At 42.1% G+C, this 27,586-nt stretch overlaps 1 protein-coding gene across 2 annotated transcripts in view; it reads right to left on the reverse strand.

Moving 5' to 3' along the window:
• nbeaa (neurobeachin a) overlaps positions 1-27,586 on the reverse strand; it is a 637,170-nt gene that overhangs the window by 446,928 nt on the left and 162,656 nt on the right. For both annotated transcript variants that reach the window (XM_067985944.1, XM_067985943.1), the window contains exons 11-13: positions 20,614-20,722; positions 19,799-19,951; positions 13,286-13,454 (exon numbers count right to left, since the gene is read on the reverse strand). In XM_067985944.1, the coding sequence (XP_067842045.1) occupies positions 13,286-13,454; positions 19,799-19,951; positions 20,614-20,722 (431 nt within the window). The remainder of the gene's footprint in view (positions 1-13,285; positions 13,455-19,798; positions 19,952-20,613; positions 20,723-27,586) is intronic.

Here is a 27,586-nt window from a genome sequence, read left to right on the forward strand (position 1 = left end):
GAGCAGGCTCAAGGGGCCGAATGGCCTACTCCTGCTCCTATCTCTTATGGTCTTATGGACCAGGTTTGTTTTTCCACTGGGAAGGTTAGAAAAGCAAAAATAGTTAAATTAGACCACTAAATCACAGCTTCTAGTTGCCACTTTGAAAATATTTGCAAAATACTGGGAACAGGTCAGATATCTGTCCTATCAACTGGAGAATGATTCGTGGCCCGAAAAGAAAAAATGACGACTAATTTCCAAAGAGAGGTGGAATACAGATTACATTAACTTAATGAGTATTAAATGTCCTTCATGCTTACAAAAATGATGTAAACACATTACTCAGTGCAAAACTGTGGAATATAACTTTTAACTCCACTTCTAAGAAGGACCTTGATAACACACTTGAAATTGTGAGATATACATAATTATAGATGTTAACCGCAACTGTAATGTTTTGGCTTTTTACAATAAAATAAATGAGTTAGCAATATCCTGTAGTGGATAATGTTGAACACATCAAAAATAAAGTGATTAATTTTTTAGATTAAATTCTCCAAAACCTAAAACAGGCCTTCCTATAAATCTGCAAACTGAGCAGTGTATGTTTTGGCTTAAGCTGCGAGATCCCGTAGACATCATCATGGCTTTAGGACCACGTAAAGAAAAATCAACAATTCCATAGCAAATAAAATGCCCAATTTCGAAACAGACACTAATCAAATGGACAATTCAGTGAAATACATTTTGATTACACCTAACAAAGTTCTGCCTGCTAATACTGTTGTACTATATTATATCTGTGCATAAAATGGGTATTCCAAGGTATTCATCGCAATTCCTCCTAGAGTCATCTCTAAAGGGCAGTTTTCTACTTATCTTGTAGGCTTTGCTAATGGGGACATCATTCAGAAGAACCATACTTGTAAGAAGCCTTGTTGAGACCAGTGCTGATTTTTAATTCATTAACAATGGGCTTATTTTGGGAATGGGAATGTCTAATTATTTTCTTCATGTTTGACAAGATATAAAGATCACTTTAAACTCTGAGAAAGTAACAATACAACTGAAAGAACTTTTTAAAGCTTGTGGAATAGTTCACTGGAGTGAACTACCACCAATACTGATATAGTATTGTGTAATTCCAAGTTCAGCAAATGTACAGATCATGAGGAACTCACTTGCAGTATTATAAAAAATAGCCTGGACGGTTTCCATTTTTAATAGCTTATCCATTTTTTTCTTACAAACTGTACTCAACTGTACTACAGATTGCAGCACTTATGTCCCCAAGAAAACATATCAAGAATTTCTGTATTACAACTTTGTATTTGCTAGTTGAATACAAAGCAAAAAAAATAGAAATATAATCTTGATACATGTTTTTCTTGCATCAGATTTGGCTTATACATTTTGTAATTCCTATAAAGGAAAATAACTATCAGACTCAAGGAAAATAAACCTGCAATGATAAAAAAAATAAGAAAAACAGATAACAATGGAGGAAAAAAGTTGGATTTGTCATATGCAGTCCTTGAGATCTCTGCCACTCTAAGGATCACTTGTTATTGTTGATGTGAGAAACCAGGCAACTGAGGCCTACAGCCAGAGGAAGCCAATATAAATTCTTAAAAAAGACAGATGCATTTCTACTTGGACTTCTCACGTGGGGCTCAACCCATGAAATGTGCAAGAAAAGTACTGCAAGTTTGGCATGATCTCTAGCACAGTATGGGCACCAAACATGCAGTGTAATGTCTGGCATCAGTAACCACTTATAAATACTGCCATGGCCTCAAACTATTCTACCTCTGCAACCTCCTCTAGCCCTACATCCCAGCTTGTACCCTCCAGTCTTCAAATGCTGCCCCACTCTGTCTCACAAACTCTATCATCTGTGGCTGATCCATCAATCATCATTCCCCTACAACGCTCCAGCCACATAATGCCTGGCTGGAACAGGCATGGAAGACAAGACTGCAATGAAAAATGTGTAAAATAAAAGTTGGCCCCCCTTGCCGTGCAACATCCCCGGCACCCTTGCCACCAATGCTTTCTGGTGCCCCACAGCTTGGTGTTCCAAGGGCTGGAGTCACAAAGACCAGGTAAGGACAGCAGGTTTCCTTCATTACCGGTCATTAGCGAACCAGTTGGGTTTTTATGACAATCTGACAGTTTCGTGGCCACTTTTACTGAGACCACCTTTTTATTTCCAGATTCTTATCCAAACTTAAAATATTCAAAAGTGATGGCAAACAAAGTCATAGGCTTATAAGATTTGTTTCCAAAAACTCTTGAACTGCATATATATATATATATATATATATATATAAAAAATGCTAATCAAGTCACAATAATCCATCTCAAAATACATTGGGAAAACTCCTTTTTCAGACCTTGTCAATGGGGAAATCCATTTAAAAGTGTTAACATTTAACTGCAGTACTTGCTAAACCAATTGATGGTGCTGCAATTGGTACCGATAACATTAAAAGACTTGTCACGTAACAGTAGCTCCAAAACCACCACTGTAAATGTGTTTTTGGCTTTAAAGTCATTTCGGCATGCAGCTCCATGAAAACTCCACTCGGTGGCAGTGTAGAAAAAGTCTTTATGGAGAAAAGTCTCTCTTCATGGCAGGAATGGAGTCAGTAGAAACCTCCAAGCATTCTAAAAGAGAGACCATGCTTGCCGGCTGGAGCGAAATCTAGCTTTTAGGCTCCTGGTTGGACTTTTACCAAGACATCCCTCTGACAAATACATGGCTCCCACTCCTCAGGACCTAGCACAACTCTTCAAGAAAGAAACACTATACCAGATTTTGCTGTCAAAATAATGGTACTCGCCGTTATTTATGCGTAAATGGTACAGCAACTTCAGGCGAGGAGCAGATGCATGGTTAAATACCAATATCCAAAAGTTGCTGTCCAGGTTGTGCCACTTCGCCATTAGCTTTGCAAAAACGGCATTTCGCTGCCTGCTTCGCCATTGACATGCATTGAATATCATGAAGTTGCTGTATTTGCGCAGTAGATACGAACTAAACTTGCCACAGAAAATTAAGTCTTGTAATTTCAAGCGCAAGTACCCTTTTAACAACATGATAATTGTCAATTACTGCCACTCAACCTCTTGGCACTGAAAATTAACTATTACCATTGCAGCCTCATTCAGGTATTAATTGTTGGAGATTTTAAAAAATGTCAAGTTTAAAATTTTAATTTTTTTTTACTTTGTCTTTTTTTTCCCTCTCTCTCTTAATCCACTCTTTCATTCCCTCTCATTATTTATCTTACTGTATCTGATTTGACATTGAATTCACCCACTTTAATTTATACTTCCTTCTCAGTCCTTGCGCTGTTTATTTCTCAATCCTTCAATCTGATTGGTTAAGGAGATACACAGTTGGTTGCCCTGTTCATTCAGGTCCCAGATGCCCTGTTTCCCTCGCTGTGCTGTTATCAGCTCGCACTTGCAGCAACATGGTGGGCAAAAATGTTTAGAGCTGAAGGGTGCAGGGGCAAGTCTAACTAACAGCAGACGCGGTTAGGTGCCCTGCTACAGCAAAATTTGACCCAATCTACCAATCAGGGCTTCGACGAACTGAGATTGGATGTGAATGGAACATTGGGATTATCTGCTTGGGACTGCTATGTGTTTATCCAGAACTCAATGGATAAAGAGTATTATACCAGAATAAAGAGATCCTCCTAACCTTGAGATAAGCTAATCATTCTTGTTTGAGATAGAAATTCTCCATTATTATTCCTGACAGTTTATACCCTGTGCATCGACTAGAACACGAAAATGCTCAAACTTAACTTAAAGACCAGGTAGAGTCAATTCAGTAAAAGATTCTTAATTTACTCCTGTGAGGAGCATTTTGGACTAGCATAAGGTTTACAATGTGTGAAATAGAACAACAGATGGTGCCTTAAAGATGAAGGTTTGTATAAATGTTAAGGTCAGGATACGGGCTGGTTTCATACTTGAATTTAGACTAAGATGTCAATTGATTTTATGGACGTCTCTAAATACATAAATATATGGGAAAGAGTTAAGAGTTGTAAAAATACAAATTGAAGTGTCAGGTGGTGTTATCAATTTGATAGCGTACACTTAATCCATACTGAAGGGACGTGAAGATGTTAAAAAAAAAGCTTTAACGGCAGTTTGGGAGGGGGCGGGACTATAAAGAACAGAGCCAGTTTAGGACATCCGCTGAGAACCCTCAGCTCACCGTTCTTGCTGGTTTCCTCAATTGCTAGTGGCACGGGGCCTGTGCGATTGATGGAAGGGATTAGATTCCAGGTTTGTGGCTGTAAACTCGCCGCTGAACAGACTGTGCAAAAATCTACTGGCCCAGATTTTGCTACAGCAAGGTATCTGCCATTAGTTAAGACTTGCCTTTGCACGTTTAGGTTTTTAAATTTTTTGCATAGCAAGTCGCGAGCTGATAATGGGGCAGCGAGGGAAACAGGGCATCTGGGACTTGAGTGCACAGGGCAAGCAATTCTGTATCTCCTTAGCCAATTAGTCTGAAGGATTGTGAAATAACCAGAGAAATGACAGAGAAGGAAATGTAAATTCGAGTGTGTGAATTCAATGTCAAATCAGATACAGAAAGAGAAATAAAGAGAGGGAAAGAAAGATTGGATTAAGAGAGAGAGAAAAAAAAGAGACAGAAAGGAAAAGTATAAAATAAATTAAAAATTTGAAATGACATTTTAAAAATCTCCAACAACAATTAATGCCTGAGGAGTGAGACTCCACACTTTAACATTAATTTTCAGTATCAGAGAGGTTGATTGTCAGTAATTAACAGTTATCACATTGTTAAAATGCTTATAATGACAAGACATAAGAAATAGGAGCAGGAGTAGGCCAATCGGCCCCTCGAGCCTGCTCCGCCATTCAATAAGATCATGGCTGATCTGATCCTAACCTCAAATTTAAATTCATGTCCAATTTCCTGCCCGCTCCCCGTAACCCCGTATTCCCTTTACTTCTAGGAAACTGTCGATTTCTGTTTTAAATTTATTTAATGATGTAGCTTCCACAGCTTCCTGGGGCAGCAAATTCCACAGACCTACTACCCTCTGAGTGAAGAAGTTTCTCCTCATCTCAGTTTTGAAAGAGCAGCCCCTTATTCTAAGATTATGCCCCCTAGTTCTAGTTTCACCCATCCTTGGGAACATCCTTACCGCATCCACCCGATCAAGCCCCTTCACAATCTTATATGTTTCAATAAGATCGCCTCTCATTCTTCTGAACTCCAATGAGTAGAGTCCCAATCTACTCAACCTCTCCTCATATGTCCGCCCCCTCATCCCCGGGATTAACCGAGTGAACCTTCTTTGTACTGCCTCGAGAGCAAGTATGTCTTTTCTTAAGTATGGACACCAAAACTGAATGCAGTATTCCAGGTGCGGTCTCACCAATACCTCCCTGTTTTTATATTCTATCCCCCTAGCAATAAAAGCCAACATTCCGTTGGCCTTCTTGATCACCTGCTGCACCTGCATACTAACCTTTTGATTTTCTTGCACTAGGACCCCCAGATCCCTTTGTACTGCAGTACTTTCCAGTTTCTTGCCATTAAGATCATAACTTGCTCTCTGATTTTTCCTGCCAAAGTGCATAACCTCACATTTTCCAATATTGTATTGCATCTGCCAAATCTCCGCCCACTCACCCAGCCTGTCTATATCCCCTTGTAGGTTTTTTATGTCCTCCTCACTCTCCACTTTCCCTCCCATCTTTGTATCATCTGCAAACTTTGATATGTTGCACTCGGTCCCCTCCTCCAAATCGTTAATATAGATTGTAAAGAGTTGTGGACCCAGCACCGACCCCTGCGGAACACCACTGGCTACTGTTTGCCAGTCCGAGAATGAACCATTTATCCCAACTCTCTGCTTCCTGGTAGATAACCAATCCTCCACCCATGCCAGAATATTACCCCCAATCCAGTGATTCTTTATCTTGTGCGATAATCTTTTATGTGGCACCTTGTCGAATGCCTTGTGGAATTAACTTAACTTAACTGTGGCAAATTTACTTTGCATCTACCGCGCAAATACAGCCATTCAATACCTTTCAATGGTGAGGCAGACAGCAAAATGCCATTTTCACGAAGCTAATGGAGAAGTGGTGTAACTCGGACAGCAACTTTTGCATATTGGCATTTCACCACGCATCTGCCCCTCGCCTTAAGTTGCTGTACCATTTTCGCTTAAATAACATCAAGCGCCATTAGCTTCACTGTTATTTTGACAGCAAAATCTGGGCCATTATCTTTTTCCACTCTCTGCACATGGAATAGACACATCAGATACTTGTGGCCGTAATCCTACAGTGCACATACTGTTCAAGTAGCCATTGTCTACACGTTCCCAGCATTTATTGGCTACGAAGCACAGCTAGTTGATTGCCATCCTGCTTTTAAGCCTGCCCCTATATGCAATGGAAATGTTGCCTGGTAGGCTCAGTTGATAGGAAAAGTAGGTAACATGGAGGAAAGTATCTTTAGCTCAGAGCCAATGACAGCAAAATCGTGACATGGTTGTTTCCGACAACCCTCCTGCATTCGGAGCAAAATATGGGGCATAAAGCATGTTAGTGGTGTGTGGAGGCGGGGGGGGGGGGGGGGGGGGGAGGAACTGAGTGCAAAATCAGACCCTGAGATAAAAGGAAAATTCTAATCCTTCAGAGAGGGAATGGTCCACCTCAACCCTTTTCACTGATAAAGAATCCAGACCTGGCAAGGACAGAAGAACAGTCACCCTCCTCCTCACCACCGCCCCTCCCTCTTCCCCTTCCCATCTACTTCCTCCCCCACCCCTACTGGGGTCCATAATCTCCTTGCCCTCGAACCCTGCTTGAACTGAATATTGAATTTAGTCTTCACTCCCCATGTGCAATGCCACAGGAGATCATCTAGTATTTAATAATGAATGATTTTGTAATGGCAATTTAAAATTTACATACATCTTTTTAAAATTGTTCAGTACAGTGGTCCAATTATCTCCTATAATCTCCTGCATTTTTCCTCATAGTTTGCCAAACCCCCAATTTGATATCATCTCCAAACTTAAAAATCATTCCTCTTATGTCTATGTCCAAATTATTTATATAAATGGAAACGAAAAGGTCTCCGCATACATCTCAGAGGCATTTTATAACCCATGCCCACTAGTCCGAAAAACATCCACTTACTAGTCCTCTCTGTTTTCTATCCCCCAGTAATGTCTCTATCCATTTAATTTCCTTTAATAGCATGTGTTTTAATTTTTCTAACAAGTCCTTATACAGCACCTTATGAATTGTACTCTTAAAATCTATATAGACACAATATCTAACATATTCCCTTTAACTACACTCAAAATGTTTTCTCAAAAATTCAATTAAATTGGTCAAGCAATCTACCCTTCACAAATCCATGCTGACTGCCCTTGGTTATTCCATACCTTTCTAAGTGCTTATATTACCATGCCTTTCTAAGTGTTTATATTATCGACGCTAGCAGTTTACATACAACCGATGCAAGACTAACTGAACTATAATATCCTGGCTTATCCCTTTCCCCATTTTTGAAACGAAGTGTAACATTTGGGGGCCCTGGTGCAAGAAAATCAAAAAGTTAGTACGCAGGTGCAGCAGGTGATCAAGAAGGCCAACGGAATGTTGGCTTTTATTGCTAGGGGGATAGAATATAAAAACAGGGAGGTATTGCTGCAGTTATATAAGGTATTGGTGAGACCGCACCTGGAATACTGCATACAGTTTTGGTCTCCATACTTAAGAAAAGACATACTTGCTCTCGAGACAGTACAAAGAAGGTTCACTTGGTTAATCCCGGGGATGAGGGGGTGGACATATGAGGAGAGGTTGAGTAGATTGGGACTCTACTCATTGGAGTTCAGAAGAATGAGAGGCGATCTTATTGAAACATATAAGATTGTGAAGGGGCTTGATCGGGTGGATGCGGTAAGGATGTTCCCAAGGATGGGTGAAACTAGAACTAGGGGGCATAATCTTAGAATAAGTGGCTGCTCTTTCAAAACTGAGATGAGGAGAAACTTCTTCACTCAGAGGGTAGTAGGTCTGTGGAATTTGCTGCCCCAGGAAGCTGTGGAAGCTACATCATTAAATAAATTTAAAACAGAAATAGACAGTTTCCTAGAAGTAAAGGGAATACGGGGTTACGGGGAGCGGGCAGGAAATTGGACATGAATTTAAATTTGAGGTTAGGATCAGATCAGCCATGATCTTATTGAATGGCGGAGCAGGCTCGAGGGGCCGATTGGCCTACTCCTGCTCCTATTTCTTATGTTCTTATTTGACAATTTCTAATTCTTTGTCATAACTCTCATTTTCAAAATTTTCTGCTATCTGCTCCCTAACCTCCTTCAGTATTGGAGATGCATACCATCTGAGCTTGGCAACTCTAGTTTCTGACTTAAGTGCGTTACTTTCAAACTCAAAGTGAAATTCTATCATATTATGATCACTCTTCCCCAGAGGTTCTTTTACTGAGCGATTACTAATTAACCCTATCTCATTACATAATACAAGATCTAAAATAGCCTGTTCCCTGGTTGGTTCCATGACCTATTGCTCTAGATAACCATCTAGAATACATTCCAGTAATTAGGCTATGGTATTATTTCCTAACTACAATTCACTTACTTCTCTTGCTTCATTAGACAGAATGAAATTGCATCCTTCCTTGTTGGACATGCGGCATACTGATTACCAGATGCATTCAAAGAACCCTTTCTCAGTCGGACATAAAAAATTGTCTTACCACAGTCCATCTTAGGATAAAGTCTCACATAATTACAATTGTTACTACTGCAAGCATCTCTTGCCTACAAATCTACGCCTTAGATTCAATTTTTTGCAGAAAGAGTTGGCACAATGGAGCTTTGTGATTTTCAGGGGCAGTCGTTTATCGATTTTCTTGGTAACTATCTGATTTTTTTTCACTCCTTCTGCTCCAGAAAAAACAATGTGTGAGAAAGATACACAATTCAGGTCAACTGGTGGTAAAGGTAAAAGATAAACCACCTTGTTGGTGAATGGATATTTCAAATTTCTCCCTAAGTTTAGTTTAGGGGAGCTGAAATGATTTAAAGATATGATTGTAGCTCATTTTCAACAGCACCTTCCCCTCTGCCATTACAAAATATATTTTTACTCTTTTCAAAAAAATTAGACAAACGCAACATTTCATGGACCACAAAACAATGAATTTAATTCAATTTATTAAAAAAAGAAAGCAGCAGAATGTATAAACAAGTTAATTTGGATAACACGGCATTAGTTTGAAGAATTTGATATGTTCATCACTTATTTTTCAATGCTCCAGCAATATGCAGTTGCACCATGGGACTAAAGAGTCTCCAATGTAAGGATAAACCAGGCAACTACTGCATGTCACCATTATTTCTGTTGAACTGTTCGGCAACCCATTCTAGTATTGGTTAAAATATATCTAGTTTTGAAGGCTGATCTACACAGCTACAATCTCAGCATAATCCTCACACCTCTGTGGTTTGTCACTTCAATTTCCCCTTCCATTTGTATTCCAACCTTTCCATCTTTAATCTCTTACACTACTCCAGTTAAGCTCAACACACACATCAAGAACAGTACCTCATCTTTCAATGTTCCAGACTAGAGAGGGAGAACATAAAAGCCAGGCAGAGTTTCTAGTCCAGATCACTACTGAGATATCTTGCTAAAAAATGCATGCACGGATATCAGGTGAAGAAAGGACTCCCTAGGCAATGATGCCCCACAGTCGAATAGCCCACCGATACTCACCGTATAGGCTCACACATGAAGAATAGCCCCTTGGGTGAGGTACCGGAGGGCTGCTGGTGCCTGTGGAACCATACCCCAGCATGAGTCACCACCTTCAGGAGAGGAGAGAAGGGGAGAAAATTGGGAAAAAAAATTCTTTAGCTTTACTCCATGTCAACAGTGGAAGAGCAAAGTCTCACCATGTGACAACTACACACGAATGACAGGCAGTGCAGTAGCACAGGTAGGCTTGCCTCACAACCAGATGTTTAGAGGTTTTAGATCTAACCCTACCAATCACTCAAGGCTACCTGCCGCTGCTTGTACTGAGCTCAACCAGATCACTGGATCAACAAGGTTAACAACCTGTAATAAGGAAATCTTTCATCTTAGCATGATGGGGGAAAAACAACCAACTGATTATGGAACAGTAGGAAAAATGGTTATGGTTATCAGCTGAGGAAGGCTGTGTGGCAGCGTAGTTGAGAGACAAAGGTCAAAAGATTGTGCACAACAATCAAATCACAAAACAGTGAAACTGAATGCAAAACAACTCTAGTCAGTCACTGAAATCAAAATAAGCCATTCCAAGCTGCACAATTCAGCAAACGATCAAGTTGTCTTCAGTGACTTTGGAGGAAGTTGTTGTGCAAGTATTGGTTTCAGATCAGTACTTTTCTGGAGTGACAAGAGTCTGGCAGACCCTATTTACCACCAATTGCCAACATTTTACGTCCAGAGCAAAATGAACTCTGCACATGCAAATTTACATTGCCATCCAAATGCTGGATGAATTTTCATGTTAGCAAAGACTCATTGAGGCGAATTTTCGTCTGCCAGTTCTAAATGGTTAAGAACTGGTGCAAATCCTGCCGGAACGCGAAAGTGCTAACAGCACTAATTTTCTGGGGTAAGGTTATTTGCATAATTATTCACACGTCAAGGCACAGGCTCGAACAGTACACTAGTGGTGGGAGTGGAAAATTGCATATCAGTGAAATTTAAAGGGGATATCACAGTAGGAAGGCAAAAAGTCAAATAATTGTGCAAAAGCTCAAAAAATCCAACCCATTAGAGGCCTCTGTCAAGGCTCAAAGGGCAAAGGACTAAGTAACAGCAGGCAAACATGAAGGGAAAGGAAACTCAAGGTGCAGAAATGAGTGTGCAGTCAAGTGACAGAGCAGCCCAGCACCAACCCATTGTTTGATGGCTGCTTAAGTAGAGGTGCTGCTGCATGAAGCTGTTGAGAGGACCGTGGTCTTTGTGCCACTTTGGAAAGGCACTCACATATCTTAGTGGTATCATCGAGTCTGCTGTCCTAACTTCCTTTGGGATCAGGAGCCTCTGTATGCACTAATTGTCTGCTAAAACAAGGTATGTTCCCCTGCTTACAGATGGGGTGTGCAAGTATTAGAAGGTGGACACAGAGCACCACTCATGCAGCCTGACCCACTTGAAATGCAACCATAGATCCACTTCTTCTAATCACCTCAGATAAGAGTATTCCCATTTGGCAATCCATTGGTGCTAGTTATGGTGCAAGAGGCAACAATGAAAAAAAATTAGAATTAGCACAAAGACTCATGAGAACCCAAGCGTCGGCAGAAAAAAACAAAAAATTCAAAATGATCCAAAATGGTTAAGAATTAGTGCAAATCCTGCCGGAATGCAAAAGTGCTAACAGCACCCAATTATCTGGGGTGAGATAACTTTCTTTTGCATTACTTTGCCCTTTAAATGAACTTTCCGCTGACCTCTCAGTTCCTAGCGACACTAATTTCCTGAACATGATTTCAACTAGATGTCCTGCATGCCAAATGACAGGAAATTGCATGCAGGATTTTCCCACTTCCATTTCCATATTTAAATGAAGCTTCCATCTGTTTCGGATGAGTTTCCAACACTTGCCCCAGTGCCCACTGGAAACTTCAACAGTGCACAGAATTGGCAGAGACCGGTTGGGACTGATCTCTGCTTAACTTCATGCTCCTTTACACCCTGTTTGCGCCATTGTCAGGCACAACGAAGACTAATATTTGCCCCATTTGTTCTTTTCTGATGGTAAATGGTTAACAATAACATTTGAAAAGTTCCTGGAGAGTCCAACGAACTGCCCAGAAACATTTTCAAGTTCATTTACACTAGTTAGTTATCCTGCTGCCAGTTCAAAACTACCTTGACACGGTCTAAAACTATATGCCAAAATCCAATTTGGGTGACTTCATTCCCAAGTTATATCGCACAATTTGTGTTAGTACAAGGTCAAAGCTTCCTATTTGTCTTAATTAGAACAGATAGCTTTCACAAGCTCCTTTTCTTCAGGTGATGCAGTTTTTTCGTGCATTTCTTGCATTCAGCCATCAATCTGTCAAGTGCTAATACATCGATATTGTAACAGACTGCAACAATCAATTACATGCAGAAGCAAACAGGGACTCACAGCTATAACACACCATCCTAATCCTGTTCATGATCAAGTTTTCTTATCTGTCTTCCTAAACAATAACAACCTGAATTTACATAGCGCCTTTAACGTAGTAAAACGTCCCAAGGTGCTTCACAGAAGCATTATCAAACAAAATTTGACACCGAGCCGCATAAAGAGATATTAGAACAGGCGACCAAAAGCTTGGTCAAAGTGGTATGTTTTAAGGAGCATCTTAAAAGGAGGAGAGGTAGAGAATAGGAGAAGTTTAGGGAGGGAATTCCAGCACTTAGGATCTAGGTAGCTGAAGGCATGGCTGCCAATGGTGCAGCGATCAAAATTGGAGATGTGCAAGAGGTCAGAATTCAAGGAGCGCAGAGTTCTCGGAGGCTTGTAGGGCTGGAGGAGGTTGCTGAGGTAGGGAGGGGCGAGGGTGAGAAAACAAGGTTGAGAATTTTAAAATCGAGGCGTTGCCGGACAGGGAGCCTATGTAGGTCAACGATCACAAGGCTGATGGGTGATCTGGGCTTGGGTCGAGTTAGGATACGGGCCACAGAGTTTTGGATGAGCTCAATGTTACAGTGGGTGCAAGGTGGGACTGGCCAGGAGAGCACTGGAATAGTCGAGTCTAGAGGTAAGAAAGGCATGGATGAGGGTTTAATTAATAGAAAAACAGTAACTGTGGTAATGCCAAGAAAATGAGGTGTCTATGGCATTGTCACTACAAGTACTTCTACTAAATTGATGGAAGTCAGTTCCAACTAGTAAGGATATCAGTAATCCAATTTTGCTCAAAAAATTCTCATATTTCGGCAGGTAAAAATTGTTTTCTACACCAACATATACTCTTGTTCACAGGAAAGTATCTTATAGATGTCAAAAAATACCTTTGATTATGAAGGAGGGTAAATCTAAGCTGCATTTTGTAGCAGTTACATAAGCAGCTATTAAAATTATTGAAGCAAGTAAGAAAGTGAGGTCAAATAAGGTCAAATGTCTAGAATTGGAGAAGTAAAATGAGAAGGTTCAGTTAACTATAATATTTAAGAAGCTTCCTATATTTCTTACCTTGCCCTTTGGAAGATATACCACTGCAATCAGATGGATTGATTACCCAGTAGTAATATTTGAGAGTATGCATTAGCTGTAGTACAGTGCCCACTCTACGGATGGTACTGTAGATAGTAGCAGTCCCAATGAATTCAGCAGACAAATAAGTATAAAGTGAAAGCTGCACCTGGAAGATAAACATAAAAGATCATTTGCCTCATCTGCTAAACAATGTGCAAACTACTTCCACAAATGAAATGTTAACAAAATTAAATGATTTATACAAAAATTCACAGTTACAGTACTAACAGATTTTACCTTCAATTAGAGTTGTGCAAACAGTCAATTAAACCAATTCATCAAAAATCCATAATTATTTCACTACTACTAGCATGGTCCACCATTGTACAGGCATTCAATCTGGTCACACACATCCTGCGTTGCTGTACGTGTTGACTACTTTTATAACAATCAATAGTAGATTGATGGGATAGATATATAAAAATGCAATAACATTTATAGGTCCAAGTACAGTTACGCCACAGACCGATAAAAAGGAAAAATGATTGCAAATCTGATATAAGAACAGAAATACTGGAAATATGCAGCAGATCCCTAAACATTGGAAGAGAGAAAACATACAAAAATGTTTTGGGCGTAAATTCTTCAGCAGATAAACTTCCCACTACTTGTCAAACTAGTACCCTATTACTTATTAGGGCAGTGGCTTGCAGGGTGGTTTGGCGTGGAAAGAATCCCGGCCACCAGTTACAGATATTCGTTTCCAAATCACTTCAATGAGGCAGAAATCGCTCACAAAATAACGGAGAGCTCAACAGTGCTCTTCAGAGGAAATCCGGAACTTGCTCCGACTGATTCGCCGGCAATATGACAGCTTCGAATTAAAGATATATCACACACTGCAATCAGAGAAATCATTGAAAAAAATGCAAACTTGCTTATCTGCCCAGCTGGAAATTAGCTAATTATGCCAAAAAACAGGTGCACTTAAAAATACAGGTCTAAACTAAGTTTTAACAGCACGTTAAGTCTTAATGACTGCCAAACAACTCCAAATTAACTTTTAAAAATGTGGAATCTCATTACTCCTTATTTTAATAGTTTTGGTCATTTAAAAAATTGAAAAATTATTTTTTTTAAAAAACTTTTCCCTTCTGCCTCTTTTATTTAATTCAATTATTTCTTACCCTCTCTTTTTCTCACTGCCTATAACTGTTTTTACGTTGATTTTAATGTTGTACCTTTCACTTCCAGGTTTAACGCTCCAAGCCTGCAGAGACTGTGATCGCAGCGTATCAAAAATGCTGCGATCCGATTGGTCGAAGGGAGAGCGCGATCCTCTCGCTTCTCCCAAGGTTCTAGCTTCGCTTGAACTGACGCTGGGCTCTTCTCCGCTTCCTATTCGAGGAAGTGCCCAATGAAAAGGTGGTGGTAAGTTAATGGGTTAGTATAAATCTATGGAGCGGCAAGGAGTGTTGGTTCACCGTTCCGAGCAATTTCTGCCCCATTGAATCAAGCTATTTGGTCAATTATCAATAGCATTCTGCGCTGTGGAACTACTGAGCTCAGGTATCAGATTTCAGTGATAGAGTGCATTTACAATGCAACAAGAACTACTTGCATTTATAATTTAAACAAAGCCAATTACGTAGGTATGAGGGGCAAGCTGGCTAATGTAGATTGGGAAATTAGATTAAAAGATATGATAGTAGATAAGCAATGGCGAACATTTAAAGAAATAATTCATAATTCTCAACGAATGTACATTCACTTGAGGAATAAAAACTCCACGGGAAAAGTGATCCAATCGGGGTTAACTAGAGAAGTTAAGCATAATATTAGATTAAAAGAGACTTGCAATGTTGCCAAAAAGAGTAGTAAGCCTGAGGATTGGGAGGGTTTTAGAAATCAGCAAAGGGTGGCCAAGAAATTGATAAAAAGAGAGAAAACTAAAAATGAGAATATAGCAAGAAATATAAAAACAGATTGTACGAGCTTCTAGAAGTATGTAAAAAGGAAGAGATTAGCAAAAGTAAACATGGGTCCCTTAGAGGCAGAGACAGGAGAAATTATAATGGGGAATAAATATTTTGTATCTGTCTTCACAGTAGAAGACGCGATAAACATCCGCAATAGTCAGGAACCAAGGGTCTATTGAGAGTGAGGAATTTAAAGTAATTAAGATTAGTAAAGAAAAAGTACTGGAGAAATTAATGGGACTAAAAACCAACAAATCCGCTGGATCCGATGGCCTACATCCTAGGGTTTTAAAAGAGGTGGCTACAGAGATAGCGGATGCATTGGTTGTGATCTTCCAAAATTCACTAGATTCTAGAACGGTCCCCTTGGATTGGAAGGTAGCAAATGTAACCCCACTACTCAAGAAAGGAGAGAGAGTGAAAATAGGGAACTATACGCCAGTTACCCTGACATCAGTAGTAGGGAAAATGCTTCAATCGATTATTAGGGACTTAGTAACAGGGCACTTAGAAAATCATAATATGATTAGGCAGAGTCAATATGGTTTTATGAAAGGGAAATCGTGTTTGACAAATCTATTAGAGTTTTTTGAGAGATGTAACTAGCAGGGTTGATAAGGGGGAACCAGTGGATGTATTTGGATTTTCAAAAGGCATTCGATAAGGTGCCACACAAGGTTGTTACACAATATTAGGGCTCATGGGATTGGGAGTAATATAGAAGCATGGATTGAGGATTGGTTAACGGACAGAAAACAGAGAGCAGGAATAAATAGATCATTTTCGGGTTGGCAGGTTGTAACTAGTGGGCTGCTGCAAGGATCAGTGCTTGGATCTCAGCTGTTTACAATACATATTAATAACTTAGATGAGGGGACCGAGTGTAATGTATCTAAGTTTGCTGATGGTACAAAGTTAGGTGGGAAAGTAAGCTGTGAGGAGGACACAAAGGGCTGCAAAGGGATATAGATAGGTTAAGTAAGTGGGTGAGAAGGTGGCAGATGGAGCATATATGGGGAAATGTGAATTTATCCACTTTGGTAGGAAGAATAGAAAAGCAGGATATTTTTTAAAAGGTGACAAACTAAGGAATATTGGTAGTCAGAGAGATTCGGGTGTCCTTGTACACGAATCACAGAATGGTAAAATGCAGGTACAGCAAGCAATTAGGAAGGCAAATGGTATGTTGGCCTTTATTACAAGGCGATTGGAGTATAAAAGTAAGGAGGTCTTGCTGCAATTATATAGGGCTTTGGTGAGACCACACCTGGAGTACTGTGGACAGTTTTGGTCTCCTTACCTAAGAAAAGATATACTTGCCTTAGAGGCAGTGCAACGAAGGTTCATTAGATTGATTCCTGGGATGAGAGGGTTGTCCTATGAGGAGAGAGGGAGTAGAATGGGCCTATATTCTCTGGAGTTTAGAAGAATGAGAGGTGATCTCATTGAAACACACAAAATTCTTAGAGGGCTTGATACGGTAGATGCTGAGAGGCTGTTTCCCCTGGCTGGAGAGACTAAAACTAGGGGTCATGGTCTCAAGATAAGGGGGTGGCCATTTAGGACTGAGATGAGGAAAGATTTCTTCACTCAGAGGGTTATGAATCTTTGGAATTCTCTACCCCAGAGGGCTTTGGATGCTCAGTCGTTGAGTATATTCAAGACTATGATCGATGGATCTTCGAACACTAAGGGAATCAAGGGATAAGGGGATAGGGCGGGAAAGGGGAGTTGAGGTAGAAAATCGGCCATGATCTTTTTTTTTTATTCATTCATTGGATGTGGGTGTCGCTGGCAAGGCCAGCACTTATTGCCCATCCCTAATTGCCCATGAGAAGGTGGTGGTGAGCCACCTTCTTGAACTGCTGCAGTCTGTGTGGTGAAGGTTCTCCCACAGTGCTGTTTGGTAGGGAGTTCCAAGATTTTGACCCAGCGACAATGAAGGAACGGCGATATATTTCCAAGTCGGGATGGAGTGTGACTTGGAGGGGAACGTGCAGGTGGTCTTGTTCCCATGTGCCTGTTGCCCTTGTCTTTCTAGGTGGTAGAAGTCATGGGTTTGGGTGGTGCTGTCGAAGAAGCCTTCGCGAGTTGCTGCACTGCATCCTGTGGATGGTACACACTGCAGCCACAGTGCGCTGGTGATGGAGGGAGTGAACGTTTAGGGTGGTGGATGGGGTGCCAATCAAGCGGGCTGCTTTGTCCTGGATGGTGGCAAGCTTCTTGAGTGTTGTTGGAGCTGCATTCATCCAGGCAAGTGGAGAGTATTCCAAAACACTCCTGACTTGTGCCTTGTAGATGGTGGAAAGACTTTGGGGAGTCAGGAGGTGAGTCACTCGCCGCAGAATATCCAGCCTCTGACCTGCTCTTGTAGCCACAGTATTTATGTGGCTGGTCCAGTTAAGTTTCTGGTCAATGGTGACCCTCAGGAAGTTGATGGTGGGGGATACGGCGATGGTAATGCCGTTGAATGTCAAGGGGAGGTGGTTAGACTCTCTCTTGTTGGAGATGGTCAATGCCTGGCACTTGTCTGGCGCAAATGCTACTTGCCACTTATCAGTCCAAGCCTGGATGTTGTCCAGGTCTTGCTGCACGCGGGCACGGACTACTTCATTATCTGAGGGGTTGCAAATGGAACTGAACACTGTGCAATCATCAGCGAACATCCCCATTTCTGACCTTAGGATGGAGGGAAAGTCATTGATGAAGCAGCTGAAGATGGTTGGGCCTACGACACTGCGCTGAGGAACTCCAGTAGCAATGTCCTGGGGCTGAGATAATTGGCCTCCAACAACCACTACCATCTTCCTTTGTGCTAGGTATGACTCCAGCCACTGGAGAGTTGTCCCCCTGATACCCATTGACTTCAATTTTACCAGGGCTTCTTGGTGCCACACTCGGTCAAATGCTGCCTTGATGTTTAGGGCAATTACTCTCACCTCACCTCTGGAATTCAGCTCTTTTGTCCATGTTTGGACCAAGGTTGTAATGAGGTCTGGAGCCGAGTGGTCCTGGCAGAACCCAAACTGAGCATCAGTGAGCAGGTTATTGGTGAGTAAGTGCCGCTTGATGGCACTGTCGACGACACCTTCCATCACTTTGCTGATGATTGAGAGTAGACTGATGGGGCGGTAATTGGCCGGATTGGATTTGTCCTGCTTTTTGTGGACAGGAGATACCTGGGCAATTTTCCACATTGTCGGGTAGATGCCAGTGTTGTAGCTGTACTGGAACAGTTTGGCTCGAGGCGCGGCTAGTTCTGGAGCACAAGTCTTCAGTACTACAGCCGGGATGTTGTCGGGGTCCATAGACTTTGTTGTATCCAGTACACTCAGCCGTTTCTTGATATCACGTGACGTGAATCGAATTGGCTGAAGACTGGCTTCTGTGATGGTGGGGATATCTTATTGAATGGCAGAGCAGGCTCAAGGGGCCGTATCGCCTACTTCTGCTTCTAGTTCTTATATTGTGTATTTAATGTAGTAAAACGTCCCAAGGCACCTTCACAGGAGTGCATTCAGACAAAAATTGACAGTGAACCAAAGAAGGAGACATTCGACAAATGACCAAAAGCTTGGTCAAAGAGGTAGATTTTAAGGAACGTCTTAAAGGAGGAGAGGTGGAGAAGTTTCGGGAGGGAATTTCAGAGCTTAGGGCCTAGGCAGCTGAAGGCACAGATGTCAATGGTGGGATGAAGGAAATGGGGGATGGACAAGAGGCCAGAGTTAAAGGAACGCAAAGTTCATGGAGGGTTGTACAGCTGGAAAAGGTTACAGAGATAGGCAACGGCAAGGCCATGGAGGGATTTGAACACAAGGATGAGAATTATAAAATTGAGGTGTTCAGGGACTGGGATGTAGGTCAGCGAGCACAGAGTGAACGGGACAATGTGTGAGTTAGGATATGGGCAGCAGAGTTTTGAATGAGCTCAAGTTTATGGAGGGAGGAATATGGAAAGCCAGCCAGGAAAGCATTGAAGTAGTCGAGTCTGGAAGTAACAAAAGCACGATGAGGGTTTCAGCCGCAGGTAAGCTGGGGCAGGGATGGAGACAGGCAATATTATGGTGGTGGAAGAAATTTGCAGATGTTTATTTTCTTTTTAAAGTTGCAAAGAACAATTGGTATGGAAGAGGACGTATTGCCCCTCGTTCAATCCCCAGTCTCTGCTGACTTACCTGATCTATAATTAGCCTCGGTGTTCACATTTAGGGAGGAGAAAAATCAGGTTGGGCTTCTGCTCCTGATCGCTCTCCACCAAATCCAAATCAAGGAAATGCACGTGTGTGGAAGTCAGATGAGGGCAGGGCTTGGCTTATCTATGATGCAGTTCAACAGCCTGCCAAGGCTCACTGTCAAAGCTCACCCATGAAGAACGGCTAATGGCCAAGGTCCCATACCCCAGAAAGGAGTCAATACCTCCATAGAGCGGATGGGAGTTGATGGTGCAGAAAATTGGTAAGAAGTAAAAATGGATAAGATAAATAATTTTCCTGTGACATACAGGGGTTCCCAAATTTTTTTTAAAACATACCTTTGCAGGAGTATGAATCCAGATGGCAGGATTAAACAGGATGTGATCACACAACTGTTTTAATAAAGGTGCTCCATGGGTCAAACCATCCAGGTATTTAGCAAAGGACAAAAACTGTTCAAGGACAGCTCGTGTTATGTGAACTCTGGATGACTATACGAAGAGAAATCAGAACACATGGTAAATTACTCAATTTTCTTTAAATCATGATTCTTTATCTCTTGAATACACATTCTATACATCCTAACTTTAGAAAAGCAGAAATCAAATTAATTTGGGGGAAACTGAAAATTTTCCACCGACATTTCATTCAACGTAACTACATTACACAACTACAAATTCAGCTGCAAATATTTAGGCATTATATAAACATGCTAAACTACAGATTTAGCCGGCTATATTTTGAAATGTTTCTGTTTACTGCAGAGTAACGTATCTCTTCCCTTAAGATAAAGAAAATTGCAACTAGCTATCCCATAAATAAAACCTAGGACATTTGTTTTTAATTAAATATACTAGTGAGTTATAACATACGACTGACTATCCAAACAACTCCTATTATCAAAATTACCCACTTGTTCTCATTTAATATTATTGAAAAATACTTTAAAAGATTGGGTGCTGACTTCATTTTGAAATAGTTATTCCTGCAAATAATTAACTGTCACAGCTGAAACAATATTATGCAAAACAAGCAAAACATGCTGGTCTACATATCACAAAAAAATTATCTTTTTAGCTTAGTCTATCAGGTTCAGCCAGATGTACTTTCACCTTCTAAATTAAGATAATGTGTTGCGTCTTCATAAATTTACCTTTTCTAAGAGGTAGCCAATTACCAAGAATCCTTTTCCACCCAACATTTGTTCTTGCATGGCCACTGAGCTCTTCAGCAGGTCAACCAGAAAGGCCAAAAGGGTTGCACTGCACAAAGACACGCCAAAACCCATTAGAAAGTTCAAAAGGAACGCTATTTTTCTTATCATTCTTAAATAGTTCTAAATATGGACTTGCTACGAGATTGCTTGCTTTAAGAACAAAACTACTTTAATGAATTTTAATACTAGAATCTCTTAATTGGAGTACTTCTGACATTTCTACTTGAAGAATGTAATATATTATACTAAATCTAGCAATTATCCCCATTCCCCACAGCGAATCTTAAATCTCAGGAGCAGCAGAGATGCCAAGTAGAGTTTATATATTTCTGCACTGTGGGAGAAGGAGAAAAAGGGTTCCATAAGTAAGTTATGTATGTTATTTTCACACACTCTTTGGCAGGGAGTTCAAGAGCAATATTGGCAGAAGTCTGTGAGCGATTCACCTGTCCATGCTTTCAGCCAGAAAAAAATGTGTTACAGAAAAGACCAAAAGGAATGGAGGGTTGGAAGGAAAACTATTCAGTTACAGCATGCAGTCACACCACGACAGTGTTGCACTATCCTCTAGCACATCACCAGGTGGTGCTGTATAAGCTCTCCATGCCCCAACACATCTGGCAACAGCTGAAGTTCTTTTTAAACTTCGTTCTACTTATTTCTCTGCCATACAAGGAATCAGAGGAACACAGGTGTTGTCATGTAACGTACAGTTGTACAGTGGAATGCACAGATTTGAAGTGTGATGTACAGATTTAAGGTGCAACATATTTAAGGTGATGGGTGCTAAATGCAATATTCAATTATACGTCTATATCTATAACACAAGTGGCTCCACTTTTCTTTCTGAAATTCTTGAAGAAAACAAACTAAAACAAATTAAGTTAAAAAATTTAAACAAAATGAAGAAACAAGTAAATTGTAATGGTCAGCAATTATATTTAAATAAAAACAAGAAAACTCCTTCTTTACCTCTAAAGTACCAAGGGGGTGATTTTAGGAGGCAATTGCGGGTGCATTGGGGGCAGGGCGGCTCTGAAAATCGCGGAAATCCCGTTCGGGTTCGGAAGCCGGCTCCAACCGGCCGACTTCCAAGTTTCCCATGCGACCCGAAAACGGAAGTCCCACCGGCTTTGACAGTTAAAGAGCCTCATTGAGGCTCTTAGGACACTTCACCTGTGACAGATGAAGGGATCAGAAAGATTTTTTTTTAAACTTACCTGGGCGGCTTGCCCACCACTTCTGATTCACGCCTGGTGGGCCAGATCAGGGACAAAGAAATTAAATAAATTAAATAAAAAACATTGCAAGGAAGTGAAAACACTAAACAAACCTACCTCTGAAACCTGTTCCGACGTCTGATGTCTCCTGCTCCGATGTCCCCCTATTCACCCTCCCGACAACCCCCCGATCTTCCCCTCTCCCCCCCCCACCCCCACCCCAGATCTCCCCCCCCCGATCCTCTCCTCTCCTCTCCTCCCCTCCCCCCCCCCCCCCCCCCACCAGATCCTCTCCTCTCCCCCCCCACCGCCATATCCTCTCCTCTCCTCTTCCCCCCCACCCCAGATCACCGTCTCTCCCCCCACCGCGATCTTCTCCTCCCCCCCCCCCCCCCCCCAACCCCGGTCTTCCAGACCAGCACCAGATCTTCCATTCTCACTCCCAGTCTTCCGTTCCAGCGCCGGATGATGTCTCGCTCTCTCTCTTTCTCGCCACCCCCACCCCCCCCCCCCCACCCTCGCGTTGCAGCTCCAAACGGCAGCCTGTCAATCAGGCTAGCTGCCGGGCGCGAAACCCAGAGAGGACGTTAACCACTATCAATCAACGTGCAATCGTGTCGGAAAAGGTAAGTTTGGTTCATGCGGGTTTGCCACGCACCCAATCGCTGCCCCCCGCTGCCATCCAGCCTCCCCACTAATATCGGGGCCCAAGAGTACAAGAGTTGTCAGTATAACACTGACAACTTCCATTAAATACTGTCAGTCTTGATTCACTTCCAAAGGTTTTAAATGGTCCCTATTGGCAACATATCAGGAGCACTAATGCACAAATACCTTTCAGAGTAATTTATTGAACTAGATCATTAAAAATGTAAGATAAATTCATATCTAGAAATGCGTTAAGAAATGTTTTAATTACATTACATCAAATTATCAATGAACCATCCTTCTTGTCATCAGATAAAATAGGCAGGAACATATTTAAACAAAATATTAACCATATGAAGACCTCAATCAAGATAAAGAATCATTCCAGCCTCAAAACTTTGCATATCAGAAGGAATCAGGCTGGAGTTTGTAGAATCTACTGGTATTGATGCTTCAAATAAAGCTATTTCTGTAGTAATGTACAGTTAAATACTCAAAAATTGTTAGAAATCATTACATGAGTGTACTCATGTAGTACATGAGTGACCAAGTATTCTGTCTTCAGGGACATAAGAACATAAGAACAGAAGAAATAGGAGCAGGAATAGGCCAATCGGCCCCTCGAGCCTGCTCCGCCATTCAATAAGATCATGGCTGATCTGATCCTAATCTCAAATCTAAATTCATGTCCAATTTCCTGCCCGCTCCCCGTAACCCCTAAATCCCTTTACTTCTGGGAAAATGTTGATTACTGTTTTAAATTTATTTAATGATGTAGCTTCCACAGCTTCCTGGGGCAGCAAATTCCACAGACCTACTACCCTCTGAGTGAAGAAATTTCTCCTCATCTCAGTTTTGAAAGGGCAGCCCCTTATTCTAAGATTATGCCCCCTAGTTCTAGTTTCACCCATCCTTGGGAACATCCTTACCGCATCCACCCGATCAAGCCCCTTCACAATCTTATATGTTTCAATAAGATCGCCTCTCATTCTTCTGAACTCCAATGAGTAGAGTCCCAATCTACTCAACCTCTCCTCATATGTCCGCCCCCTCATCCCCGGGATTAACCGAGTGAACCTTCTTTGTACTGCCTCGAGAGCAAGTATGTCTTTTCTTAAGTATGGACACCAAAACTGTATGCAGTATTCCAGGTGCGGTCTCACCAATACCTTATATAACTGCAGCAATACCTCCCTGTTTTTATATTCTATCCCCCTAGCAATAAAAGCCAACATTCCCGTTGGCCTTCTTGATCACCTGCTGCACCTGCATACTAACCTTTTGATTTTCTTGCACTAGGACCCCCAGATCCCTTTGTACTGCAGTACTTTCCAGTTTCTTGCCATTAAGATCATAACTTGCTCTCTGATTTTTCCTGCCAAAGTGCATAACCTCACATTTTCCAATATTGTATTGCATCTGCCAAATCTCCGCCCACTCACCCAGCCTGTCTATATCCCCTTGTAGGTTTTTTATGTCCTCCTCACTCTCCACTTTCCCTCCCATCTTTGTATCATCTGCAAACTTTGATATGTTACACTCGGTCCCCTCCTCCAAATCGTTAATATAGATTGTAAAGAGTTGGGGACCCAGCACCGACCCCTGCGGAACACCACTGGCTACTGGTTGCCAGTCCGAGAATGAACCATTTATCCCAACTCTCTGCTTCCTGTTAGATAACCAATCCTCCACCCATGCCAGAATATTACCCCCAATCCAGTGATTCTTTATCTTGAGCAATAATCTTTTATGTGGCACCTTGTCGAAAGAGACAGGGACCATGGAGCCTCACTGGTAACATATAAAGTTTAAATCCCTTTATTTTTCATATACTACAAGCTGCTAACATTTACAGACCTTGATCCTTCAATTTAGGATTTATCCACCAAGGAGGCATTGTGCTAAGAACACCTTTCCATACCTCCAACCCCACAAAATTCAAACAGGCCAAAGCAGCAAGTGAGAAATATAAGCACAAATAGAACTGAGCTGCCTAGGCTTCATGAGTTGATGCCAGGGCTCGCAAGCTGCACAGATCATAGTTTGGTCGCCTCGAATAGAGCAGTACCAGCATTACCAGAAAAGAGTTGGGGCTAGAAAAGAGAAGGCTGAGGGGCGACCTAATAGAGGTCTTTAAAATTATGAAGGGGTTTGATAGGGTAGATGTAGAGAAGATGTTTCTTACTCGGGGCCATTAATCTAAGATAGTCACCAATAAATCCAATAGGGAATTCAGGAGAAACTTCTTTACCCAAAGAGTGGTAAGAATGTGAACTCGCTTCCACAAGGAGTAGTTGAGGCGACTAGCATAGATGCATTTAAGGGGAAGCTGGATAAACACGAGAGAGAAGGAATAGAAGGATATGCTAATAGGGTTAGATGAAGAGGGTAGGGAGGAAGCTTGTGTAGAGCATAAACACTGACAAAGACCAGTTGCGCCAAATGGCCTGTTTCTGTGCTATAAATTCTATGTAAATTGATATAGCCATATCACTAGAGACAACTAGTTGCACTGATCTAGGTATCAGTTCCATGATCTAGGGAGAAGTTCCATCCCTCCAATGCTCAGATTTTCACGACAAAACTAGAAAATGTAATTATAACAAGAATATAATTTTTTATGCTGCAGTTTTATTGCTACAACTGGTGCAGTTTTCTTCTTAAATCACAGCAATTCGAGCAGACAGCTATGACTATAAGACGCACTCAAAGTGCTGAAGAGGAAAGATAAAACTCCAAACATATGTGCTCTGTATAGACGTATGAGAACCTATCACTAGTCTTTACCTTTTCGCGACATTTAGAAATACATGGAAGTTACACCAAGGAAACAGGCCATTCAGCCCAACCAGTAATCGGCATTTACTGTCCATGCAAGCAAATAACCCTAATGACATTTACCCTCCCTTTTCCCATATCCCTTTATCCCCTTTTCCTTCAGCTATCCAATCTAATCTTGAAAGTTGACAGTTTCTGCTTCAACTACCAATTCTAAGTGAATTCCATAGCCTCACAACTATTTGTTTAAAGAATTTTCTCTTTCTCTCTAGTCTAAATCTCTTACATCTTGTATCTATGGTCCCTCGTTCTGGATCCCTTAACTACTGGAAACAGTCTGCTACTATCTACCCTGTCCCATCCTTATATAATTTTAAACACTTCTATCATATCAACCTGTAATCTGCGCTGTTCGAACTAAAAAGGCCGCAATTTTTCAAGTCTTTCTTCGGATTTTATGACCACATATCAGGCAGAATTCTAATGATTTCTAATGATTTAAAATAGTTGACGGAATAGTCAGTCCTTTTCAAACATAAGAAATTGGAAGGTGGTACAATACGTCATCTAAATCTAATCCTAGCATCCAAGATGAAAAAAAAATCAGTGGCAACTAGATCCAAGTTAAAGAAACTGCTGCTGCACATAATCTCTACTTTGGACACCATGGTCACCATTTTAGCACCCACCAGCGGGTGCGTTCCTGGCGGGGGGGCCCTGAAAATCGGGAAATCCCGGAGCCCGCCTCGAACCAGTGCAGTTCCGGGTTCCCTGCTGACGCGCCGGCGTGCGCGCGCAGCCCCCACTGGTGGGAATCCCACAGTCAATTAAAGCCAGTGGGGTTCCACTTGAAGCTATTTATTTTGCTTGGTCAGGTCATTAACTGACCTGATTAAGGGATTATGTGAGGAGGGGTGGGATTTTAGAGCAAACTGGGACTGGTTCCCACACTGGGGGAAATACTCCCAGTTCAAATGGACCTGTTGCAGCTGTCAGCCTGTGGCAGCTGCAAAGGTCCATTTGACAGGTGGGGGTGGGGAGACCCTCACCCATTGCAGGAGGCCACTCTGTCACTTGGGACAAAGTTTGGCCTCCACCACCCTCCTCCTGACAATCAAAGTCACCAACTTGCACACTTACCCCGGGGTCCAGACACATGTACATACCTTGCGGACCCCCTCAGATGTACATCTTCCGGATCGGGGCCGCCGTAGCTGCAGTCATGACCTCCTCGGAGGGCGAACAGCATCACCAGCCTCGCCATCCACGCCGTCCACCTCTGACACGTGGAGCTCCACAACAGAGTGCTGTGACACATCCACCTGTACAGCAGGAGGGAGGGCTACCGCAGAGAGAGATGCGTCGCAGAGGGCACTACCCTCGCCACAGGGTCCACAGACCGAGGCTCAGCTTCCTGGACCTCTCTGAGCAGCAGTGCACACGGAGGCTCAGAGTCACTCGACATGTAGTCGTGGACATCTGCAGCCGACTTCATGCCGAGCTGCTCCTGGCTGGCCCGAGCACCATCTTCTTACCTGTCGCTGTCAAAGTCACCACTGCCCTCAACAACTTCTCCTCCACATCCTTCCAGGGTGCAACCGGGGACATCACCGACGTCTCTCAGTCATCTGCGCAAAAGAGCCCTGCAAATACACCTACACCCACTCTGCAGTGACACAATGGGTGGTATCAGTTGTGGGTCTTCATAGTGATCCTCAGGAGAGGGCATTATTGCACAAACCAGACAAGATTCGCGAAGACATGGCAGTAGTGGTGCCAATATAATGTGTAATGTGAGTTGGTCAGAAATTCAATATAAGTAACAACCGTGACAAACCCTCAAACACCCTTGTGCATCCCCTTCATGCTCACGACACGTTTGCCTTACGCTGCCGACTGCACATATGTGATGCATGCCCTGTGGCTGCAGCACAGGTAGTGGCAGATTGAGTGAGGCTGGCCGTGAAAGAGATGCACGAGAGGGTGAGTATGAGATAGAGCCATGAGATTGTATGAGGATTGGGTTGAGTGGTAGTGGCGGGACGAGTACTGGCGAGGTGAGTAGGTGCAGGTAAGATGAGGATGAGGTTTGAGTGGGTACGAGGGGTGACGTGACAGAGTAGTGTTGGCAGTGCTGAAGGAGATGTGGGGTGGGGGCGGTGATGTGGCAGACGGAGTGTAGGGGAAAGGGTATGTGTACTCACTTTGGCTGACCTACTGAGGTCATTGGAGCGCCTCCTCCATTGTATGCAGGTGGGCAGTAT

The sequence above is a fragment of the Heptranchias perlo genome, chromosome 6, assembly GCF_035084215.1.
Source record: "Heptranchias perlo isolate sHepPer1 chromosome 6, sHepPer1.hap1, whole genome shotgun sequence".
Taxonomy (NCBI): Eukaryota; Metazoa; Chordata; class Chondrichthyes; order Hexanchiformes; family Hexanchidae; genus Heptranchias; species Heptranchias perlo.